At 41.4% G+C, this 22,539-nt stretch overlaps 1 protein-coding gene across 6 annotated transcripts in view; it reads right to left on the bottom strand.

The window, feature by feature from the left end:
* The window catches only part of LOC308332614 (calcium-activated potassium channel subunit alpha-1a-like), a 123,590-nt gene that overhangs the window by 24,827 nt on the left and 76,224 nt on the right, over positions 1-22,539 (bottom strand). For 2 of the 6 annotated variants that reach the window (XM_080788592.1, XM_080788593.1), the window contains exons 10-20: positions 18,477-18,587; positions 18,131-18,236; positions 17,764-17,846; positions 16,331-16,400; positions 15,673-15,828; positions 14,353-14,462; positions 13,972-14,040; positions 13,166-13,252; positions 11,752-11,828; positions 4,036-4,068; positions 338-709 (exon numbers count right to left, since the gene is read on the bottom strand). In XM_080788592.1, the coding sequence (XP_080644718.1) occupies positions 338-709; positions 4,036-4,068; positions 11,752-11,828; positions 13,166-13,252; positions 13,972-14,040; positions 14,353-14,462; positions 15,673-15,828; positions 16,331-16,400; positions 17,764-17,846; positions 18,131-18,236; positions 18,477-18,587 (1,274 nt within the window). The remainder of the gene's footprint in view (positions 1-337; positions 710-4,035; positions 4,069-11,751; positions 11,829-13,165; positions 13,253-13,971; positions 14,041-14,352; positions 14,463-15,672; positions 15,829-16,330; positions 16,401-17,763; positions 17,847-18,130; positions 18,237-18,476; positions 18,588-22,539) is intronic. The other 4 variants (XM_080788594.1, XM_080788595.1, XM_080788596.1 and 1 more) reach the window with 2 other exon arrangements.

Below are 22,539 nucleotides of genomic sequence, written 5' to 3'. Positions count from 1 at the left end.
CACCAGTGTGTCTGACGGGGGGTGGGGGGGATAGGGGAGGGGAGGGGAGGGGGTCTTCTAGTGGAGAGAGAGGGATGCACCACCACCAGTAACACTGGTCTTTTCACATCCTGCATGCTAGCTAGGCGGCCCTGTTCAATATTTAATGTCTCACAGCTGACAGCTGCACACACTGGGGTCATTAGTAAGGAATGCTACACATGCAACCAACTTCCAGCTTCACACAACACATGCTGGCTGTTGTGGGGGCGTTCGAGCTCACTCAGGGGCCTGTCGGTCGCACACAGTAGAGAGATGCATGGCGGCGGGGGTTGGGGGGGATGTTTGACTGTCTTACGGTGCCTGTGATGGAGTGTGGCGTTACTGCCGTGACTGGGGTGGTATCTGTACTTCATGGGCAGACTGCGCGCCCGCTGGAGTCGGGAGGCCTCGTCCGCCTTGGCCTTGGCCGCCACCGATGCCGCCCTGGCCTGCATCTGGCCCAGCTCCCCCCTGGAGCCCATGAGGCTGCGTCTGAGCGGGGGAACGGGGGGCTCGCTGCCGCCGCCGCCGCCCGAGGACAGCAGGCTCCCCTTACGGTTGTTCACCAGCGGGACGGAGAGAGCCGCCGCGTCTCCGCCCCCGCGGGGCACCGCTCTATAGACCTCGTTTGCCGAGTTGTGGTTCAGTTTGTGGTGGGACTGGTTTTGGACAAGGGGTTCGTCCTTTACTGCCCGATAGGGATGGAATGAGGTCGTCAATGACTACAGTACTGCAGTGGGTCTCAAACTTTATTTTATTTTATTTTATTTCAAGGACCCCCAATTTGGCATGTATATTAGGCCACGTAACCCCCGCATGACTCTTAACAGAGTACAAATGGAAGTAATTTTGGACCACATTTGGTTCCATTTATATACTCTGTCAAGAGTTACAGAAATGTATAAGGTTATATCCTACCTAGTATCAACCATTTAGGCTGGGGAGTGGGGACCCCCCGTGGAACCATCTCATGGACCTCTGGGGGTCCCCGGTACACTACTTTGGGTACCACTGCTGTACTGTATACACACTTCATAAGGGATATGTCACTAATTAACTCAATCATGTGATAATGACTTTTAACGTATTTAAATAAGACTTGATAATGTTAATAAAACACACAGTGTCATTTATTGTTATTCCGAACATAGGCCTACTCACCCCCCCCCCCCCCCCCCTCTTTTGGCTGGGGTGGGGGCTAATTCTTTCAGGCACAATAATGCTAACAGTTGAATAATTAAATAACCTCATTTTTATTAAAAACCACTTAACCACTTGCTATACGGCTCGAATGAAATGTTAAGGGGTTGACGTTTACTTGGATATTCATAATAAACATAAATTAATAAGCATGCTTTCAGGTGTCTCCACCGGTAATTGTCCCACCGAAAAAAGACCATGCGGGGAGATGACAATGGAAGCTTACAACTTATACTTCCATTAATTTCTATCACTGCACAGTTAAACCCTGAGTGTTACTTTACCTCGAGTGGAAAGATTGACCTGTATAGATCCACCGTTAATGAATGAACACTCTCAAAGGTAAGGCAAGTACACAACGCGCAGCATTGTTGCGGCTTTGTGTGTTTATTTGCCTCTTTCTTGATCTATTTTCCTCCATTTTTGCCGTTATGTGCGGTTATTTGCCTATTGTTTGGGGCATTTTTCAGTTCAGTTCAGTTCATTTTATTATTTTATTTTCCCCCTGGAGCCAGGGTATGGCAGCTGCATAGCTTGCCATACCCAATTATCCATGACCCCATGCACTGTAAGCAACATTGTATTTTAGAAATCATTCCACAAAAGAAAGCTGCAACCACACACTCAAATACTATGTTTTGAGTGTGTGAGGTTGCTGCTTCTGGTTTGTTCAACGTGAAATAATTCAGCTCCAGCACCGTGTTTTGCTAACGCGGATGAGCAGTACTCACTCATACAACGACTAGCAAGAATTGCTGATCTACAAGCTTGCATATGTGGCAATGTGTTGTGACCTTTTTTAGTGTATTTTTTGAGTGAAGATTTGTGTGATTAAATGTACAGCATAGGCCTACTAACAAAAACAACAGCTAGCTGAAGTGAAATAGTTGTAGCTTATTGTCGATGTGTAACAGACAAATCTAGTACAAACCTATTATCTAACAAACGTAGTATCTAACAAAGCTAGTATGTAACAAAGCTAGTATCTAACAAACCTAGTATCTAACAAACCTAGTATCTAACAAACCTAGTATCTCACAAACCTAGTATCTCACAAACCTATAGTATCTAACAAACCTAGTATCTAACAAAGCTACTGTAAGACTGTGGAGAGAAAAAGGGGCAGAAAAAATAAATAAAAAATGTCTATGCTCTTCTGCCTGGGAGCTAAAAGTGGAATATAGAGATGATTATTTCAACAGTCAGCTGTCTGGCAGATTAGGATCCCTGCTTCTCCAAACCTCCACTATTCATCTGGCCCGTGTCAAACACACACACAACACTACACGTCTGTCTGTGGACCAGCCCCAGTGCTGGGAAGAAGTAACACAGTACATTTATTTACTCACGTACTTGTACTCTAATTGCAATTACTCATTTTGAAAGTCTACTTTGGCACATTTACTTTGGCACTGTATATTTTGACTGCAATACTAAGCACTTCTTCTACCACTGTCTGCCCCAGAGCCTGATGTTGTAGTGACTTAGTGCATGCGTGGTAAACTGGTGGCCCGGGAGCCACATGCGGCCCCCACCATCACGTAATGCAAAAATAGCTAAATATTATTCAGGATTTCAATTCAAATATAGCAAAAATAGCTGATCTACGAGATCAAACCGTGTCATACTGCGGCACGTTTTGAGCTTGTAGATCGGCTATTTTTGCTACGAATATGCAATGTGGCCCTCTGGAGTGAGTGTGGAAATATAGTGGCTCTCTGGAGTGAGTGTGGAAATATAGTGGCTCTCTGGAGTGAGTGTGGAAATATAGTGGCCCTCTGGAGTGAGTGTGGAAATATAGTGTCCCTCTGGAGTGAGTGTGGAAATATAGTGGCCCTCTGGAGTGAGTGTGGAAATATAGTGGCTCTCTGGAGTGAGTGTGGAAATATAGTGGCCCTCTGGAGTGAGTGTGGGAATATAGTGGCCCTCTGGAGTGAGTGTGGGAATATAGTGGCCCTCTGGAGTGAGTGTGGGAATATATGGCCCTCTCCATTGTCAAAGCTGCCCACCCCTGAGTTAGTGGATGAGGGCCCTCGGCGATCTCGCTCTTCTGCCCAAATTATGCTCCGGAGATCTACAAGCTCACAAGGATCACATCTGCATCCGAGGTGCCTCACAAGCTTTTACAGTAGATAGGCTATTTTGGAGCGAGGCACCACTGTACGATAACGTAAAATGAGAACTTCAATGAGAAAACATATCATTATCAACACATGACTTTATAGTAAAACGCAACCAACTCCCTATGGATTTATTTCTATACATTTTGTTGCAGCAGCTCTCTATCCGTAGCACATTCTGTGATTCTGTCTGTTTAGTGATGTGTGTTCCACAAAATACAACCCCATATTAAAACTCCAGTCACACTGGAGCAGTAGCACCATCTACTGCCCAGTTACAAAATGACACCCAGCGTCTTGTGTGTATAATAACTCAGCATCACTTTCCTGGTAAAAATCCTTAGTGTCAATTTAACTCGGCCACTGTGTGTACAAATGGAACCAAATGGGTTCCACATTTGTACACCCTCTAAGTTACAGACCCATAAAAAGTCCATATTGTTAAATGTTGTACTTATCTCTGAATTAAGGCTCTTACTGTACGATGCTTTGCATTGTATAAATTATAATCAACAGACCTATTTGTGATGTGCAATGTCAGGAGGAGGGATTGATAAATTAACAGAGCCACGAGGGAGCAAACGAGAAAATATGGAGGGTTCAAAAACAGTGTCAAATGGATGATAGGCAGAATCACAGGTGGAAAGACTTGGAAACAAACAAAGGACAAACAAAAATGTAAAGAAAAACTTACTTGCTTTGATATATCCGTTATAGCTATTTTTAGCTGAGAGGGGAAAACAAAAAGCAAACGTAAATGAGAGGTTACAGGCAGGAACAGGTTGCAAATTATGAATGACAAACTGGAAAACTGAAGATTGGAATGGTTATAAGATTCCTATTTAAGGCACTTGAAGTAAAAGAAAAAAACAGACAAAGCGATGGAAAACAAAATCAAAAGTCAGTTTAACTGGTGGCAGTAAAATGTAGACACACATCCACATCCATATTAACCTTCAGATCCAAGACGACAACAACAAAGCAGATCTTAATTATTATTATTTTCTCTCTTTATTACACTTATCTAAAAGCAATATTTAATGTAATCACGAGACGAGAGTGCAGTGCTGCCACAATGATGTTGTGTGATGATAAAACCATGGTCTTCATGTCCCAAATCTGAGAAAAGGCCTCAGCTAGCCTACTGTACATCATCTGGGGCTAGTGCTCTAGATATTCTAATGCCCGATTAGTGTACTTAGTTGAACACAGCAGATCTACAAGCTCACAACGAATGGGCAGGGCTCCCTGTGAGTCAGCTTTTGCACCCGAGCACTCAAGACTTTATTAGTACAGTGTCTTATTCCACAACAAACATCATGCTTCATATAATTTGGTCCTCACTAATGCTCATTATAAGATGGAAGTTGGAACCAGATTTCAGTGTATTCATTCTGTGTCTCATCAGTGGGCTGTGGACAGTTCAGAGACCTGGCAAATGCCTATATTATCCAATCTAATAGAAACTATTGTCTTACTGGAAAGTCAGCATGCCGAAATAGAAGCCATTGCTCTTAAGAAAATAAAAATAAAATGTTGAACAGAAATGGTTCCACATTATAATGAACAGCATTGCGGTTAAATTATACGAAGATGGGGTTGAAAATGGGCGAAGTGGCCCTTTAAGGCAGGACAGTGACAGTCCATGTTCAATTTTGTGGGGGGGGGGGGGGGGGGACCTTGGCATCTGTCGCCTGTGATTGGTGGGTGTGAGCCAGAGTCGCACGACTAACAGGCTAGCATCTGTCCTGCAACCAAAGAGGAAGAGAGAAGGGGGCATGGGGTGGGGTGGGGTGGGTGGTGTGGGGGGCTATACTTGCCTGGTGGTTAGGAACTGTCAGGCCGAGTTTCATGACAACCGGTAGCACTCCGAAAAATGAAAATGCAAACATAACTTCCATGTCAGGCCACATAAGGCCTCGCTCTGTGCACGTCGCGCTCCGTGTCGACAGCCAACCGCGGAGCTCTCCTCTAGCCTGTGGCTCTACTGGCTAGCCGGGGCATCCCTGTAAGCTAATAACCCCGCGGGAGACATGTTCCGGGCTAGGATACATATAGCCCTGAAACTGCATTCTACTGCTGAATTATGCAGAATTGTTTTGGGTCAGGAGGCATGTACGCTAAAAATACACGACAGCCTACAGTGTATTGTTGCCAATTGTGAGGAGCACTTTGAGGGGGAAAAAAGCAAGAAATAAAAACGAGCATGGTTTTCATGCCCAGACTCAGATACTTTGATAATATTTAATGTCCCTATTGCATAATGCCTCTGGCTTTAAAGGGGAATGTTTACATACTGTGATATTGAGTTAAATTTCTGGGCTCTGCTACACACAACAAACTGAACCGAATAATAATATTAATAATAATAATAATAATATCATTATTATCATCATTATTATTATTATTATTATTATAAAAAAATATTTTGTATATACCGTCAGGGTTTAAAATATAGTAATTATATATTATTTTGAAATGTTATTTAGAGTCACAGACATTACGTGTAGCCTAATTATTTTCACCTGTCATAATCCCATTCATAACGGGGAAACAAGCTGGGAATGAACAGCTGTCTCTTTTTTAGTTTTACCGGGCAGGAAACAGCTGCCTGTAAGTCTTTGAAAAGGTTTCGATCGTTGAAGAGGTCATTGGAAGTATAGCCTTCGTATGTGAATGAGGAGCGAATCACTGTAAGGCCCACTCCAGAATGTCATGTCACCAAGAACATTAACGCGTTTGTTTGCCGTGTTTATATACCAGCTCAGTGGCCTTGTGGTTAGAGTGTCCCCCCTGAGACTGGGATGTTGGGGTTCAGCCGGGTCATACCAAAGACTGTGAAAAATGGGACCAAATGCCTCCCTGCTTGGCACTCAGCATCAAGGGTTAGATCGAAGTAAGTCCCTGCGACATACCAATGTCATGTCCAGGGGTTGTACTTACAAGCTGCCTCACGCTACAGAAACAGGAGATAGGCTCCTGAGCTACGGGCCTCATGGCTACAGCAACAGGAGATATATAGGCTAGGCTCCTGCTCCTATGGGCCTCATGGCTGTTGTGATCACACGGGCAGATGCAAAGATGCAGTCTACTATTCATTGTCAATGGAAGCCAGTGACATGACGATGCAAAGACGCAATGATGCATGCAGCTGCTCCAAATCAACTCACAGCACGTCTTTGGCATTCTTTGCATCTGCCCATGTGAACGCACCAATAGGCACCTGCCCCTATGGACCCTGTCTCGGCAGGGCTTACTTGGTCTGCTGTGTGTTCACAGCAAAACAGCAGTCTTGAATTAAAAGAAAAATCCCATTTGTGTGAAGTGAGGGGCGCCCACTGTATTTATATCGGCCACATGACGTCGTCTCACTTCATTACTGCTGCCCTAAAAAAACATTAGAATATAGACTTGGCTGCCATTTGATTTACGCCATAAGTGCTCTAAAAATATTAAAAAGACTTGCGACACTCAAAAATAGGAATCCGGTTGACCTTATAAGGCATGCCAGGTGGCAAGCAAATGTTTGCCCATGGAATGCATCATGGGAAATGTAGGAACCTAGAGCAAGGCCAAAACGGACGGAAACAGTAAATTCCACTGTCGATATTATTGTTGTTTCTATTGACATCGATAACCACCAACAATTACCTGAGTATGTGATAGGCTGTTTAAATAATTTTGTCACCATTTTAGTATTAACATTGGTGTTCAAACTGTCCATATGTCCAATGAATCACATTATTCAATGATTAACCACTTGAAGCTGTACACTACAGGTAGGTTGATTAGAGTGTGATACGACAGCAAACATGAATATTAGAGCATGCTTCACAACAACACCTTCAGCAGTCATCCGCAAAACAGTGACAGTGGTAGCTATAACGACACAGCTAAAACACCCAAGTAAAGCCACACACCGAGACCCATGACAGCGACACTACTGGTGCTACAGACAGTACACCCAAGACAGCGACACTACTGGTGCTACAGACAGTACACCCAAGACAGCACATGATCTGTAGAAAACACTGTGCCATTGCCTAATTTATGCTCCATCGTACCGACGGTGCCGGCGCACCAAAAATAGCCGCTCCGGTACAGAACTGTGGACCGGGCTATTTCCGGCGCACGATGCCGTCGCACGACAAAGTGTAATAAATCAGGGCACACTGTCGTGTACACACACACAACGAAACGAGGAACAGCAGAGATATGTCAACGATGACAACTTACAGGCACGTAATGTGGCCGAGTAATCATTAACAGAGACAGGAGAGAGTGGGATGCCGCGTTGAGGGGTGTCCACTTTACAATGCACATTAACCGGCATGCAAGAGCAGTCGCGCTCCGAACGGCCGCAATCAAAACAACATGCCAGCTTCATTCTCTTGTAGGTGGACTTCCTGGCTACACAGTCCATGACGGGTTCATATGAGAGGAAGAGGGAAAAGCAGGTTAATGCCGAGGCTCGCGGTATGCACCTGGTAGAGGAGGAGGGGAGGGGTAGAGGAGGGGGGAGAGGGGGGTGCAGGCAAAAAATAGGGGACAAAGGAGTGGTACTTCTTTGATATATGGGGGGGAAAGATTGTAACTTTTTACTGTCTTGAGTCAGTGCATAGTGAAATCAGATTTAGGTCATATGAATTCATTCACATGGGATCGGAAGAAGAAAAGCATGCACATTCAGCGCACTCGTACGGGAGTTATCGTTATACGGGACGAGCTTCTGGCTGGCTTCGTTAGTGGGAGCAGGTGATGGAAATGCCATTAGGTCAGAGGGCCACGTTAGTTGGAGGGAAAAAATGTGACATGAGTGAATATATAGGAAGTGCATGGGAGCAGTTCAAGGATATTCCCCTTAGAAGAACAAGCAGCAGCCTGCAGGGACCTTGTTCCACTGGCTTCAGTTCACATGCCTTTCAGTTCTGTACACACAATGCGCCGCGGGGCCTTCGCTTGGGCATTTGGCATCACCTACTCTTGAATATTTTTTTACGCCGTGGCTCTGAAAGAGACCATCTGTCTGTAGACCTGTCACAATTATTACATAATTGCCTAATTGCAATACCGGTAATTGAAATAATGGCAATTATTTTTGCATAATCGCCAATCGTTTCCAAAAGTTTTCAAAAATAGTAGAAATAGTCACGAAGTAGATCAAGAAAACAATATACAAAATGATGAATGTGTCAGTAATTTCTATGTATATATTAAAGTCATATCTGCCCTGTGCAATTTGTGATTACAAAGCCTCCAAGGCGAACAGAAATACAAATTGTAACGTTCCAATGTTCAATGAAAAACAAAAACACCGTTAAATCATAAATCGTAATCATTTGTGATAATTAATCGTCAACTTAAATTTGTAAAAGTGACAGGCCTATCTGTATATAAGTGGGTCGGTCTGTCTGTCTGGAGCTACTATTGCAAACCGCTGGATTGATCGATCAGGGCCAAGCCACTGATACCGCCACCATACTTTTAGAAATATTTAAGGAAGTCGATGGCGGTCTAATCGAGCTGAAATCTTGTACAAATTGGCTGTCATACATCTTATGAATTATTTTATAGATGACTGACATTACAGGTTGGCGGAGGGAGATACACCTTAAATGCTTCTCCTTGGGTCTAAGAATTGGAACTGAACAGGATTTGGAAATAAATAATAAATAAGTCACAGTGGCTCACATAAAACTGTGTCGAGGGGGAAAAAACGAAACTAAATAAACTCACACTAGAACTAAACACGTACTGGAGGTTATGATAATATCATCGGAAGAGTTGCCATTGTTCAATCATATTGAATAACTATATGGAATATAAAATAACTTTTTTTTGTTGCAGTCCTCGACTCTGTTTTGTTCATTTCTAAGATAATAGAAAACAGATCGGGATACAACAAAGCAAGATGTTGTGGACGATTTTAAATAATCATTTTAAACGCAGCACTTAGACCATTTGGGGTTATATGCCTAATGTTAGATGTTTCTTAAAAAAGTTTTTTTTTTAATTTAAAAATTAAATACATATAGGCCTATATTAATTTTGTGACAATTTCTCATCCACTTTTCACAGTAATGTTGTGTTCTAAACTGTACTGTATTCATTGGACTGGGAGGACACCTGGTGGTCAGCTGCAGTATAACACATCCAAGCACTGATACAGTAGTGTTAAAGCTAGTAGTAAGTGTAGATGTGATACCTTATTTAAGATCAGTGGTGGACACCAATTAAGTCCATTTACTTGAGTACTGTACTTAAAGCTAATTTTAGTATCTGTGCTTTACTTGACTATTATTTATTTATTTTTGTTGGATACTTTGCTTCTACTAAACATTTCCACTACAAATTTCATTGAGTATATATATATATACATATATATATATATATATATATATATATATATATATATATATATATATATATATGTGTCATATATATATATATATAGCTCTACAAGCTCACAATGCATCGCTACACGTTGTGAGCTTGTAGAACTGCTACTTTTACTATTTTGACATTCAATTTAGTTGGGGAAGATTTTAATACTTCATCATTTCCAAAACCATGTACTGTACTCTTGAACACCCAAACACGGAGAAACTATCATTGTAGTTGAGTAATGCGATGCGAGAGTGCGGCCTAGCCAACATCAACTACATTGCTGCGGTACTGTGACCTCCACACTCTCTCCTATCTAACACCAGGGTCTTGACCTCTACAGTGCCCTGCCATGTAGCCTCATCCTTATGTCCCTGGCCTTGTCTGTGACCTGTGTTAGGTTCCCGTAGCAGGAATATTGAGTAATATTGTACCAGGAGTATCAATTCTATACTTTGACTCAAGTACTGGTGTTGATTACGTTGTCCACCATTTTTTAAGACTGCAGGAAGTGTCTCGTTTGTTTTAGTTTTTTCTTTTAATTTCAGGTTAATTTGTTAACTGCATTGTCACGCTCAACAAGTTTGTATCATTTTGTTGTCTTCTGCCTCTTTCAATTGTTGTTTTGATTATTGTCGTTGATGTTGTAGTGTTTAGGGATGTCTCAATTATTACATAATTGCCTTATAGCAATTATTTGAGATAATTGAGAAAATTGCAAAATTTTTTCAAAAATATTTCAAAAAAGGATTAAACATGGGACTATTTTGGCCATAATACATTATATATTGTGATTGTTAGTATCAGTCAATGTCAGTCATTTTGTACATAGGCCTATAGTCCTACAACAAGTCATTTGTCCTATGCAGTAAAGTTTTTGTTTACAACGCCTAAACAATGACAAACACACAATTTCAACCGTTAATCGCAGTTGATTGCAGAACAGTTACGGTTGTAGAGTAAAACGTCACGACACGGTGACAGCCCTAGGTAGTGTTTGTATGAGGTGGTGAATGTTTGCCTTCATCCCAGAGCAACGTGCACATCATCATACAGTACTGTGGCAGGCAGCGTCAGTCAGTGTTACGGTACATGCAACACGTACAATACAGTCAAACACGCGCTGGCTTTGTATCAGGGCTATGTACAGTAGCAAGCTGTGTTTTGGCATAAAAATGAATCCATGTTACTCACAATAAATCACTATAGAGTGAGAGTTTAAGAGAAAAATTAAATGTGTGTAGTTCCAAGCAGCAGGAAAGAAATACAATGTTAGGGTTAAGCAGTATAGTTCTCTTGGCAACTCCTTTTGAAAGGAAAGGAAATGATGGTTTTAAAGTGCATTCAACAGGGCAGTTCAGGTGCTGTACTTTGCAGGATACAAGTCTCTCTCTATGCATTTTAGTGTTACGACAGTTCAGTTCACAGTTCAACAGCAGGAGACAGCCAACTATTAGAAAACTAACCTACTATTCTAGCTTTATTACAAGCAATAAACAATAATAATGTCAGATTTGTTCACAAATGATGCAAAGAAAAATATGGTATACCTTAAAAAAATTAAGTTGGTGGGGGAAATATTTCCTATTATTACCTCTCGGTGTATGGTATGCTCACAGCGAAAAGATTATACGCTTTTAAGCTGGATTAATTTTCCTCTATAATGCTCAGAATTCCAATCAGGAAGGGACATTTACTTACATGTTAAAACATGCAACAATGACCCCGTTTGTGGTCATGTACAGAGAAATCCAATGACCTCACTCTTGGTGCCCAGGTTACAAGGTTTCATAAAGGTGAATTATTAACGCGGGTACTGAGTGGTTTAGACAGGTGGTTAAGTAGGTCACGTAAAGACAATGTCACCCCTGCTTGCTATGCTAATGAGTAATGACGCTCCCTTCCGTCGGCAGCATTCAGGTAAAAACAAGACTTGATGTGTTTAGCATCAATATGTTATAAAGACTAACAGCCCTTCGGAAAGACATCATGTTTTTGACTGTACAGTAAAATCTTAGGCACTTACATTTCTTGCAGCCACATTTCTTTATCCTTTTCGGGTCTGTAATGTCGTCGTGGCAGGCCTTACAGTAAAATAATGCCCTTTGGAGAAAAAAAGAGCAACATGTCAGCCAAATCTGATTTTAACCCATTTTGGGCGGGAACCCCTTTTGGTGTTAGCATTATGTTATGCTTTAGCTATTGAAAAATAGCAGATCTACAAGCTCATAGCGCACCACCGAGCTTGTAGGTCTGCTATTTTTTTTAAACGGAAGAACCACTGACATAGAAACATAGCTTTTTCAGAAAACTGTCAGGATGAAGACATTTTTTAAATCTGATCTCAGGTCAAAATGGGTTGTTAAAGGTGCATGTAAAGTAATATTATTTTGTTAAAATAAGTGTTAAATCGTTCTAATGTTTATAGAATGTTTGTTTGGTAACAGGGGTCGCCTAGTCTATTTGGTAAACAGAACATTCTCAGGTCAGGATGCCCACTGGACAGGGAGGAGTTTCACCAGGAGGACGACATAATTAAGTCACTTTCACACATGCACTGTATTATGGAAGTTTAGCTCATGTGCATGAATTTTACTATAATGGTAGGAAAGATGTTCTGTTTGTGTTCTGCATGGGTGCGTCAATGGGACCCGCCTGAATATAGATTTTCCGTTTAGGGTTAGCTGGAGAGAGACAGGGACTGAACAAATATATCACTACCTACCCTTTAACGGCATTTGAGTTTACAGTAAGGTAGCCAACATAAAATAAAACATAGCATACAGTATGTAAATGCATAAACACTACAACTGAGGTGTGCCGCAGTGGCTCAGGGATAGAGTCGCCGGTAGAGCAGCCGGATGGGAACCATGAGGTTCCCAGTTCGATCCCGGGCTCCCCCAGAGTTAGTGTCGAAGTGTCCTTGAGTGCCTTGCATGGTTTACTCTACCATGTGTGTGTTAGTGTGTGAATGGGTGAATGTAATGCACATCTATGTAAAGCTCTTCGGATAAAAGCGATATATAGAAATGTCTTACTACCGGTAATACAAATATAGCAATGGGTACATGAGTGATGTTTTTATGGAATTGCTACTTTTACTTAAGCAAACAATGTTACTTAGTGCTTCTTCCAGCACTGATAATGATTGACGTCTATGCTGACTGAAGCATTGTTGACATGTCATATGAACAGCTGCACAGTTCATAAGAAAGCATCACAACATGTTGGCTAAACAATTTCAAATGATCTCCTTGTTGCTATTCAGGCATGCATTCAGGCTTTCAATAGGGTCTGGGATTTAATAGCACAAAGCTGAAATTCACTCAAGGTTGATTATTACGTCCTTTGTGCATTTTAGAATTTCGGAATATGTCAGGCTGTCTTGTGAATTATTAAAAAACAATAAGAAGTACATTTTATATTATTGTAATATGTACCTCTTCACTTCTTTGGCATCACTGGCAATGAAGAAGCCCAAAGTTCCTTCTTGCATTTTCACATGGTTCCCAGGATTTATGAGGGTGCTGCAAGAACAAACACGCAGGTTATTACAATGTCCCTGCGACATACTAGCGTCATGTCCAAGGGGTGTACTTGTACATCAGGTCTCGTACTGTAGTGTACTCTGTGCCACTTTACGCTGTGCTGTACTCTACTGTACTCTACTGGCCACTTTAGGGATACACGTATCCATCCATCCATCCATCCAAACATCCATAGAGACACATAGTTGCGTAATGGAGCGGAAGCGCCGCTCAAAAAGATTGCAGTTGATGATCCTCCCTCTGTGTTATATTTAAGTGGGAGTAGCTAATGTATGCGTCTTCTACTCAGACTCCTCCCCCCCCCCACCGTATCAAACGGACCATTTACCTTCATGTGTGAGTGAATGCATCTGAATGCAGACATTAATGAATGAATGAATGAATAAATAGTCTCCTGTTGCATGCTGCATGTGTGACACCGGACAATGTCCACACCTGATTCGCTGGACATTTTCCAGTGCGGGGCTATACACTCAAATCTAATGTGCGGAGAAACACGCCCATCTCTCCTGGTTCTGTTCCCTGCTTAACGGGTGTAGCTACCCCAACCAACCTGTAGTATAGGCGCTATAGTGCACTGACAGAGAACACGGCTAATTATGGGGGGGGGGGGGGGTACTTAAAATGTGCCACTGCACCTGGATGCCCTCAGTGCCCCCACACACTCTTACTGTAAGTAAAAACAACGTACGCCTTACCTGCTTTCCCTTATATCAGACTTGTATTCAATAGCTATCAGTAGTAGCTTTAGCTTCACATAGCAGAGTCTGCAAAGGAGCATACGACAGATCATACATTAGAGCAGGGGTTCTTAACCCGTGGGTCGCGACTCCCGACCTCTGGGGGTCACCACATTATTTTGGGGGGTCCCCAAATTATATATATAAAAATAACAAATCATTTCCGGGGGTCCCCAGCCAAAAACGTTGAGAACCCCTGCATTAGAGGTGTGCAAAAATACGATATTATATAACAATATTTTACGAAACATCTTAAATATATATATTTTAATAAACCCTTTTAATGTATATGGTAACTAATGGTAACAGAGCTCTACAGTACTTGTCAGTTGTACTTACTCACAAATGACGGGGAACGACAAACCCACGAAGGCACTAGAAAGGTACTCGGTGTACATTTCATTGGATACTCCCTCCAGGTAGTACTTCTGCCATGTGTCCTCCTCAATCTACAGCAGAAGGAAAAGACATGCACACCTCAATCTACAGCAGAAGGAATAGAAACACCTCAATCTACAGCAGAAGGAATAGAAACACCTCAATCTACAGCAGAAGGAATAGAAACTCCTCAATCTACAGCAGAAGGAATAGAAACTCCTCAATCTACAGCAGAAGGAATAGAAACTCCTCAATCTACAGCAGAAGGAATAGAAACTCCTCAATCTACAGCAGAAGGAATAGAAACTCCTCAATCTACAGCAGAAGGAATAGAAACACCTCAATCTACAGCAGAAGGAATAGAAACTCCTCAATCTACAGCAGAAGGAATAGAAACTCCTCTATCTACAGCAGAAGGAATAGAAACTCCTCTATCTACAGCAGAAGGAATAGAAACTCCTCAATCTACAGCAGAAGGAATAGAAACTCCTCAATCTACAGCAGAAGGAATAGAAACACCTCAATCTACAGCAGAAGGAATAGAAACACCTCAATCTACAGCAGAAGGAATAGAAACTCCTCAATCTACAGCAGAAGGAATAGAAACTCCTCAATCTACAGCAGAAAGAATAGAAACACGTCCTCAATCTACAGCAGAAGGAATAGAAACTCCTCAATCTACAGCAGAAGGAATAGAAACACCTCAATCTACAGCAGAAGGAATAGAAACTCCTCAATCTACAACAGAAGGAATAGAAACACCTCAATCTACAGCAGAAGGAATAGAAACTCCTCAATCTACAGCAGAAGGAAAAGACATGCACACAAGCTATAGCACTGTAAAATCCACCGTGTCCATTTAACTCTGAGAGAGTGCACCAACATGGACCTGTAAAGGGGCCATTTGGTTGCATTTGGACCCGGACCTGCATTTTGAGAAACTAGAAGCACCAGAAAGAGAGGTTCTGATACTTGATAGGGGGGGAAATTAAGTGGACTGGTCAAGTAATCAAATGACAGGTTGCCATGGCAATCAATTGACTGAGGCAGAGGCTGGGAATTCTACAGCCGAGCAGCCTTTTGTGGCGGTTCTGGACAACCCTGAATCTGATTCTGACAGACTCTAGGCCGGGCACTTGGTGCACAGCTCCCTGTGGTGGTGTGGAACGCGTGTGCCAAATGTGAAGTAGTCAGTGGGGCGAACGGTTCCCCACACAGTCATTTTGGGGGTGCACTACTAATGTAAAAGTGTGTGGCGGGACAGGATGAGCGGCGGGGCACCTTGATGAAGGAGCGCATGGAGAAGAGGTTGGCAAGCATGGTGGAGAGGCCCTGGGCCAGGCAGCTCTGGGCGATGAAGCCCAGCTTCAGCTCAGCAAGGCAAATGGCATCGTCCCCCTCCTTCCACGTCCAGCTTGGAATGTTCAAAAGGTGGGCCTGAGAAAGAGAGAGAGGGGGGGAGTGAGAGAGACAGAGAGTCAGAGAGAGAGAGAGAGATATGATGACTAAAACTAAGACTAAATGTATGCCAATTCAGTCAATAAATAAAAACTAGACTAAATGTTAGGGAGGGACTAGTGGAGAAGAGATCCCTAAAAGACATTTTATGTTTCCACTCAGGTGACACTACAGTGCAACCATTTCACTTCACTTCTTATTTGTAATGTTACATTTTTCAAAAGGTGGGTGGATAGTCAATCATCCATAGCATCGTGCTAGCTATGGTTTTCTCTTGCAGGTTTCTAAGCAAAATGATGGAAGTCAAGTCAATTAGGGAAGTCAATTAGGGAAAGTGGGCACCCACAAAGTAGGCTATACATGTACATCTGCTATTTTTGAAAAATCTTCAAGTTTCATGGACCCATCTGTCATTCTAAACTACCGATTAGAATCGTCCTCAGGTCTTAATGGCATACAGAGACTATAAGTGTTTACATACCTTGTTGTGATACTGTAACATCTGGGTGATTATTCTGATCTTCGGATGGTAGTTCTTGATTGATATTACTCTAATGTGAGAAATTAAAATAAAATGGGAACACTTCATTAACTGTTCATACAGATAGAATAGAATATTATAAGTAGTTCATTTACTTTATTACATGGCTTGGTGGATTGCTTGATTCCGATTGGTCAATCGCATAATTCAGCGGTGTGTTATTTCTTGATAACAGACCGCTCCGCTCTATGCCAGGCCGATGCCTAATCAAACCCTCTGAGCACCTGCTGTGCCCCGCTTGATTTACTGCCGTTTCCAACATGACAGCCATGTAAACACACACACAATGTCATTCATAGCTAAACATGGCTCTCAAAAATGTTTTTGAAAACATTTGAGCGAGAAATAGACAAAGCAGTACCAGAAAATGGAAAATGGATTCTATTTCACTCACTTCCTTGTTTTCCGACCGTGCTGCAGCTGGGCAGACGGCGGCCAGCACCACACTTATGGAATACTTTCATTACCGCAAGGAAATAGTTTTGTGTTTTGGGTCAATTTATTAATTTATGCATCAAGTAGCCATGTAATAAGCGGGATACTATCTGCCTAGGTGGTCATTGTCAGGATATAATTCACCTTCAGGGTGATTAACCACCTCCGCTTCACGTCGGTGGTTAAACCCCGTTGGTGAATTATCTCCCGACAATGACCACCTAGGCAGATAGTATTTATTACTTAATAACAACATTTCGGAATAAACGGAGTAAAGCATTATAAAATGTATTAAATAGAAGAAAGCTTCCAGAAAGATTTAATTTAGTTATAGCAGGAAGGACCTGCACACCGTCAACTTTATAGTATAAAGGCAAAGGCAGCATCTATTTTGCATCTACAAAGTTCAATACTTCATATTCAACGGTGTTACATTTCAATAATAAACACGTTGATATCCTTGAACCAGGTACAACACTGACTGAGCATAACCGATAAGTGACATGTTGAGCTATTTTTGAAAAAATGTTTGAAAATGTATGGACATTTTTCAACATGGAAACGATTATGCAAAACTAATTGTGATTACTTCAAACAATTGCGATTAGGTAATAATTGCCGCTGGCCTAGGTAGGGACTAGGGATACACAGAGATAGCAAGGGTGTACCTGATCTGTAAAGTGAGCCGAAAGTGACTAGCACAACTGTGGCCACATAATCTATCTGCTCATGTGACTCTACATTACAACCATGTAATGTTACATTTTTCAAAGGTGGGTTGTCATTCATGCATAGCATAGCTACAGCATGGTTTTCTCTTGCAGTTTTCTAAGCAAAAATGATGTACAGTAGTCAGGTGAAGGGGGTACTTGGATTCAAAAATCAGGGAAAGAGGGCACTGAAGCCCACCCGAAAAAGTCTCAGAACCACTGTTGTACCTCATGATATTGGACGCGTCTTCAGCATCTGGGTCTGCGCAGTATTTATTGGCTAGGATCAGACAGGCGTCTGCGTTCTCAATCTGAAAACAGGAACAGAGGACCGTGAGAACAGAGGACACAGACGGTGCCTCTGGAGAACAGTCGATCTGTACAAGATTACACCACGCCTCACACACTGGGACGCATTGTGAGCTTGTATTAGATTGTCCGTTTGTGTTGCGTGCCGCCCACACGCAACTGATCGAAATTCGGCTTTAACAGCATAACAGCAGCACGGCACAGATTATAGGGACATAATCAAAACAATAGGACGGTGAGGGATATTACAGATTACAACCCCATGCACCCATCTGTCATCCGTTACCTTGACTCTGGCCAGATCGTGTGGATTGAGGACAGACCCCTGGTAGAATTCCACCTGGGTGAAGTGACGCTTGAACAAGGCTTCCAGCTCAAGATTAGGGGAAATACTATGGAAATAAGAGGAACACACATCTTCCTTAAATGGGCAGTTCAACCCACAATACAAAAGTAAAACGATTAATTCTGAAAATTATAATATAGCTGCATGTAGTTGTACACAGAATTTGTACAGGGTTCAAGTGGTTACACGTATCGTTGTTGAATCAATTTGAATCTACTCCTCAGAGGGTGTGGGAGTAACAAACAAACAAACCAGACACAGATACATAAAAATAGCATTTACTTACTTATGGAGAAAAACTATTTCTACATTGACATCATCCCTGTCCTTGTGGAGGAAGTCTTTTAGAAAGTTGGACACACTCTCAAGTGTAATATGTCCACAGACCACGATGTGCCTGCAAAATCAGGGGCAGAACAATAATCACACCCTGGAACAAAACAATGACATGCTGCCTTTTCAACTTCAACATCTTTATTCTGCATTCTGAAAAGTTGCACGCGAGATGGCCTGGGTATAATAAGAAATGAAACGTCACCAGACAGTGTTAAACTGAAGGAGGGATAATGTGATTTTGAACCGTAATTTGTGGAACTATAAATGTATGTAGAAATAATGCAAACTATTACAATGGGTGAGGGGAGAAAACCTTTGACATGTTTTTGTTGTACAGTACGTCAGACTTTGCAATAATGCTGTCCTATGCACTGTAGGGACTGAATGATGAGTCACAGGGTTTGATTCGTAAGACGGGGGACATTTTCGTAACCTTACATACTTGTTCGGATGACAAATATCGGAATTAGCCAATCAACAAGCTCACAGTGCGTCGCTGGAACCAAAACATTATGGTATTAAAATAATGTAAATATTTAACTTTTATTTTATTTGTTATATTTGCCTGTTCTGGTTAGCATACATATAGTATTTACAAAAGTAAATACATATGAGGACTAGAGGTTCTCTGGGAATCATAAGGTCCCCCGTCTACTGCATGTATATGTCCCTGAGCAACGCACTCAACTCCTAATTGCTCCCTGAGTGCTGTGTTAATGGCACCCTCTACTCCAAATAGTTAGGATGGGTAAATACAGAGGGCACATTTCACCTGAGAATACCCAAGAGTGCATGAGGTATGTATGCATGTTTTTCATTCAGCCCGACCAGAAGCAGGTATTAAAAAAATACATCTCGTCTCTGTCAGGGTGGAAACCTCTTGATCTCCAACACTGAAACTTTTCAGGGTTTTTTTTTAAATAAATAAAATCGACGCGTTTCTAGCTTCTCGGATGTGCTGCTTTTTGTGACGCTGTATTGTGTTCAGGTAGGGCGTTAATTTGTGAAAGAGGACACTATGGATTTCCATGTCAGATTATAAAAGATAAGCGTTTAAGTAAATAGATTATGAAAATGTCCACTGGGTCTATCTATACTGCATCAGAAGTTACAGTAGTTCCTCCACACTGCATAACGGTGATGAAACACCATATGTATTCATTTTTGTATAATTTGTTCATTACGGATATTTACGTCCTTTCCTAGGGCAGCAGCTTATTTATTCACCCGATTCCTAGGCTGTGTGTGCTCCACTTCCTGTCGATTTGATCCAATGAAACTGGTCAGATGACCAATGATATCCAATGAAATCGACAGGAAGTGGAACACAGCCTAGGAAAAGGGTGAATAGTGTAGTCTTCATTTAGGCCTAGGTGGTCCGCAGCTAAATGACTTTGAATTTGTAACCAACCCTTATTAGATCTTTTGTTAACTATTGTTAAACATCTGCATTACTTAATTTACAAGAAGTGTACGCAATTAGAGAATGTAAAATAAATAAATGTTATTTTGATCGTTTGCCTTTTGTCTCCCCCTATTACGGTACCAACATCAATACAGCATGGAATTGTGCAATACAGCATGGTTTTGGGTCTGAGAGGCTACATCTCATCAAATGGTGGTTGGTGGGTCAAATGCAGAATAAACAATGGATCTTGATATGAAAAAGGTTGAAAACCACTGATTTAGGCCACAGGTATCATGACATAGGACAAAGAAGACCTGAACATCATCCATCCATTGTGGAGGAAACCGGTGTTCAGGTGTGGAACATTCCATCCCCATATCAATAGGTCTCTTCTCCAATTGGATCGTTACCTTAACATTTCTCTTTAAAGCCTTTGCAAAGACAACTAGAATTTACTAGGGCCATAGTTGAATCTACAGTAGGCTATAGCGTGAAGCCGTGAATGTGCGAGCTTCTATATTTTAATAAAGCTTATTTTGTCCTCTTTACTATTATTTCAAGCTAGTTATATTTGTCATATTTTCCCTGTGCAATTTGTGATTACGAAGCCTTAAAGGCAAACAGAAATACAAATTGTAACGTTCCAATGTTCAATGCAAAAAACACAATTAAATCGTTAATTGCATTAATTTGTGTGACAATTAATCGTTGACTTAAATTTGTAATCGTGACAGCCCTAAATACAGTGGTGATAATGACAGCACAGCACATCCAGGAAAAAGCCAGAAGCAATTATAGAAAAACAGAGAGAAAACGAGAGGTATCACTATAGTCAATATAGCCATACTGTAGGATATAACATCAATAATTTACCTTAGACAACTTACATAATGGGATTGTTGACTGTATGTTCTTGAAAAAACATACAGAGCTAAATGTGACAGGTGAGTGTGTGTGAGAAAGTGTATTGACTTCCGCCCTAAATCTTTATTTGGTTTTAGCCTTTGTGGTGATCGTGGTTAAATTCTCTAAAAATGTATTGTTTTAGCAATGATCACACAATGATTAACACCACAAAGGACATCTTGTATAAATATCAGTAGTCAAACATTTCTGTTTCTAAGCATGAGGTTAAGAGAGACTGTGACCAAACAAACCTGACTACACAACAGACGAAACGACTATATACTGTACAGGTACGAGCAAAAAAGCAAGTGTAAAATCGATTCGGAAGGCTGAGCTATCCATGTGTCTGTGGCAGAATCTGATCCGTCTTTCTTGAGAAACAGCTGCATAGCTTGAACGTCTGCGTAAATCATGCATTGGATACAATGACAGATTTACATGAAGTTTCAAGTAATAGCTGTGTGCTTATCTCAAGGTTAAAATGCAAGGTGTAGGTCGGACTGAAGACAAAGGCCAAGAATGTACAGCAGCAACTCTGGGAGAACAGACTAGCAGAGGTTTGTGTTTATTCCAGTAAGGAATAAAAAAGCAAGAAAGCAATACAGAACCAGCGAGAAGCAAGCGAAGGCATGCAAAAATACAGAGCGGATGTGTTCACTGTTCACTAGGTATTCTCCTCACAATGATTATTTTACATACCGGTGGTTGGATTCATTGAATAATTTAGAAGTGTTTTTATTTTACAGAAATGGAACTAGAATAGAACTAAATCAATTCGTCTAATTAACCACATCCAATTGCATACACTGTGTACAACGGTATCACACAAAAATTGTGAAAATGTCCAAGCTTGTAGATTAGATTTTGACTAAGTAGCCTGCCCTGAATACATGATTTACCTTTGGGGAGAGAAGGTCAAGCCACGCCCAAGCACTCCCAGCTGTATTTGCTTAATTTCATTATGATCGATTGTGGTATTCATTGTTCTGCAGCTCTTTGGCGTCTATGATTAAATCAGTGATTTCCAACCTGTGGGCCAGGGACCACTGGTGGGCCGTGAGGATATTGCAAGTGGCCCCCAAACGAACACTGAGATTGTAATGAAAATACGTTAATATATATATATATTTAAAAAGAAAGTCATTGCATTTTTCCTTTAAAACCTTGAAGAATTTGTTGGTATTGTGATACTGATAAATAGGAACTTTATCTATACTATTGTTGATTGATCCTTAAAATAAACATGGTCTGAAAATGCACGTGGCCCACCCATCTGACGCACATGGCCCACCCATCTGACGCACATGGCTCACCCACCTAAACCAATATGACACACAAGGGGAGTATTGAACCGTCTGCATAGTCAGATTATTGACTGACATGACACCTGCCTCTCTATACATTAAAGGGGATTTACCCCGTTAAACATTAGCATGCTAACTTGACACACGATCATTAGTCTCTTCAATGTATGAGTGGAAATGAAATGATATAAAGTATGGGATATTGTGTGGATTGTAAAGATGTAATGTGTGATTTACAAACACAAAATACAAACACGACATTGTAAGCAGCCTGCCAGGCAACGCAATGTTTAACTGATCTGTGCAGTGTTTTCTCCAGATTGTCAAATGAACTATGATAGCAGCACCCATCAGTTTCCAGTCAGCTGGTTTCTGTTGAGTTATGATGATGATGA

The sequence above is a fragment of the Protomyctophum bolini genome (assembly GCF_963924005.1).
Source record: "Protomyctophum bolini genome assembly, chromosome: 18".
In the NCBI taxonomy this organism is placed as follows: Eukaryota; Metazoa; Chordata; class Actinopteri; order Myctophiformes; family Myctophidae; genus Protomyctophum; species Protomyctophum bolini.
The sequence above is the reverse complement of the archived record's forward strand: the minus strand, read 5'-3'. Positions and strand labels throughout refer to the sequence as shown.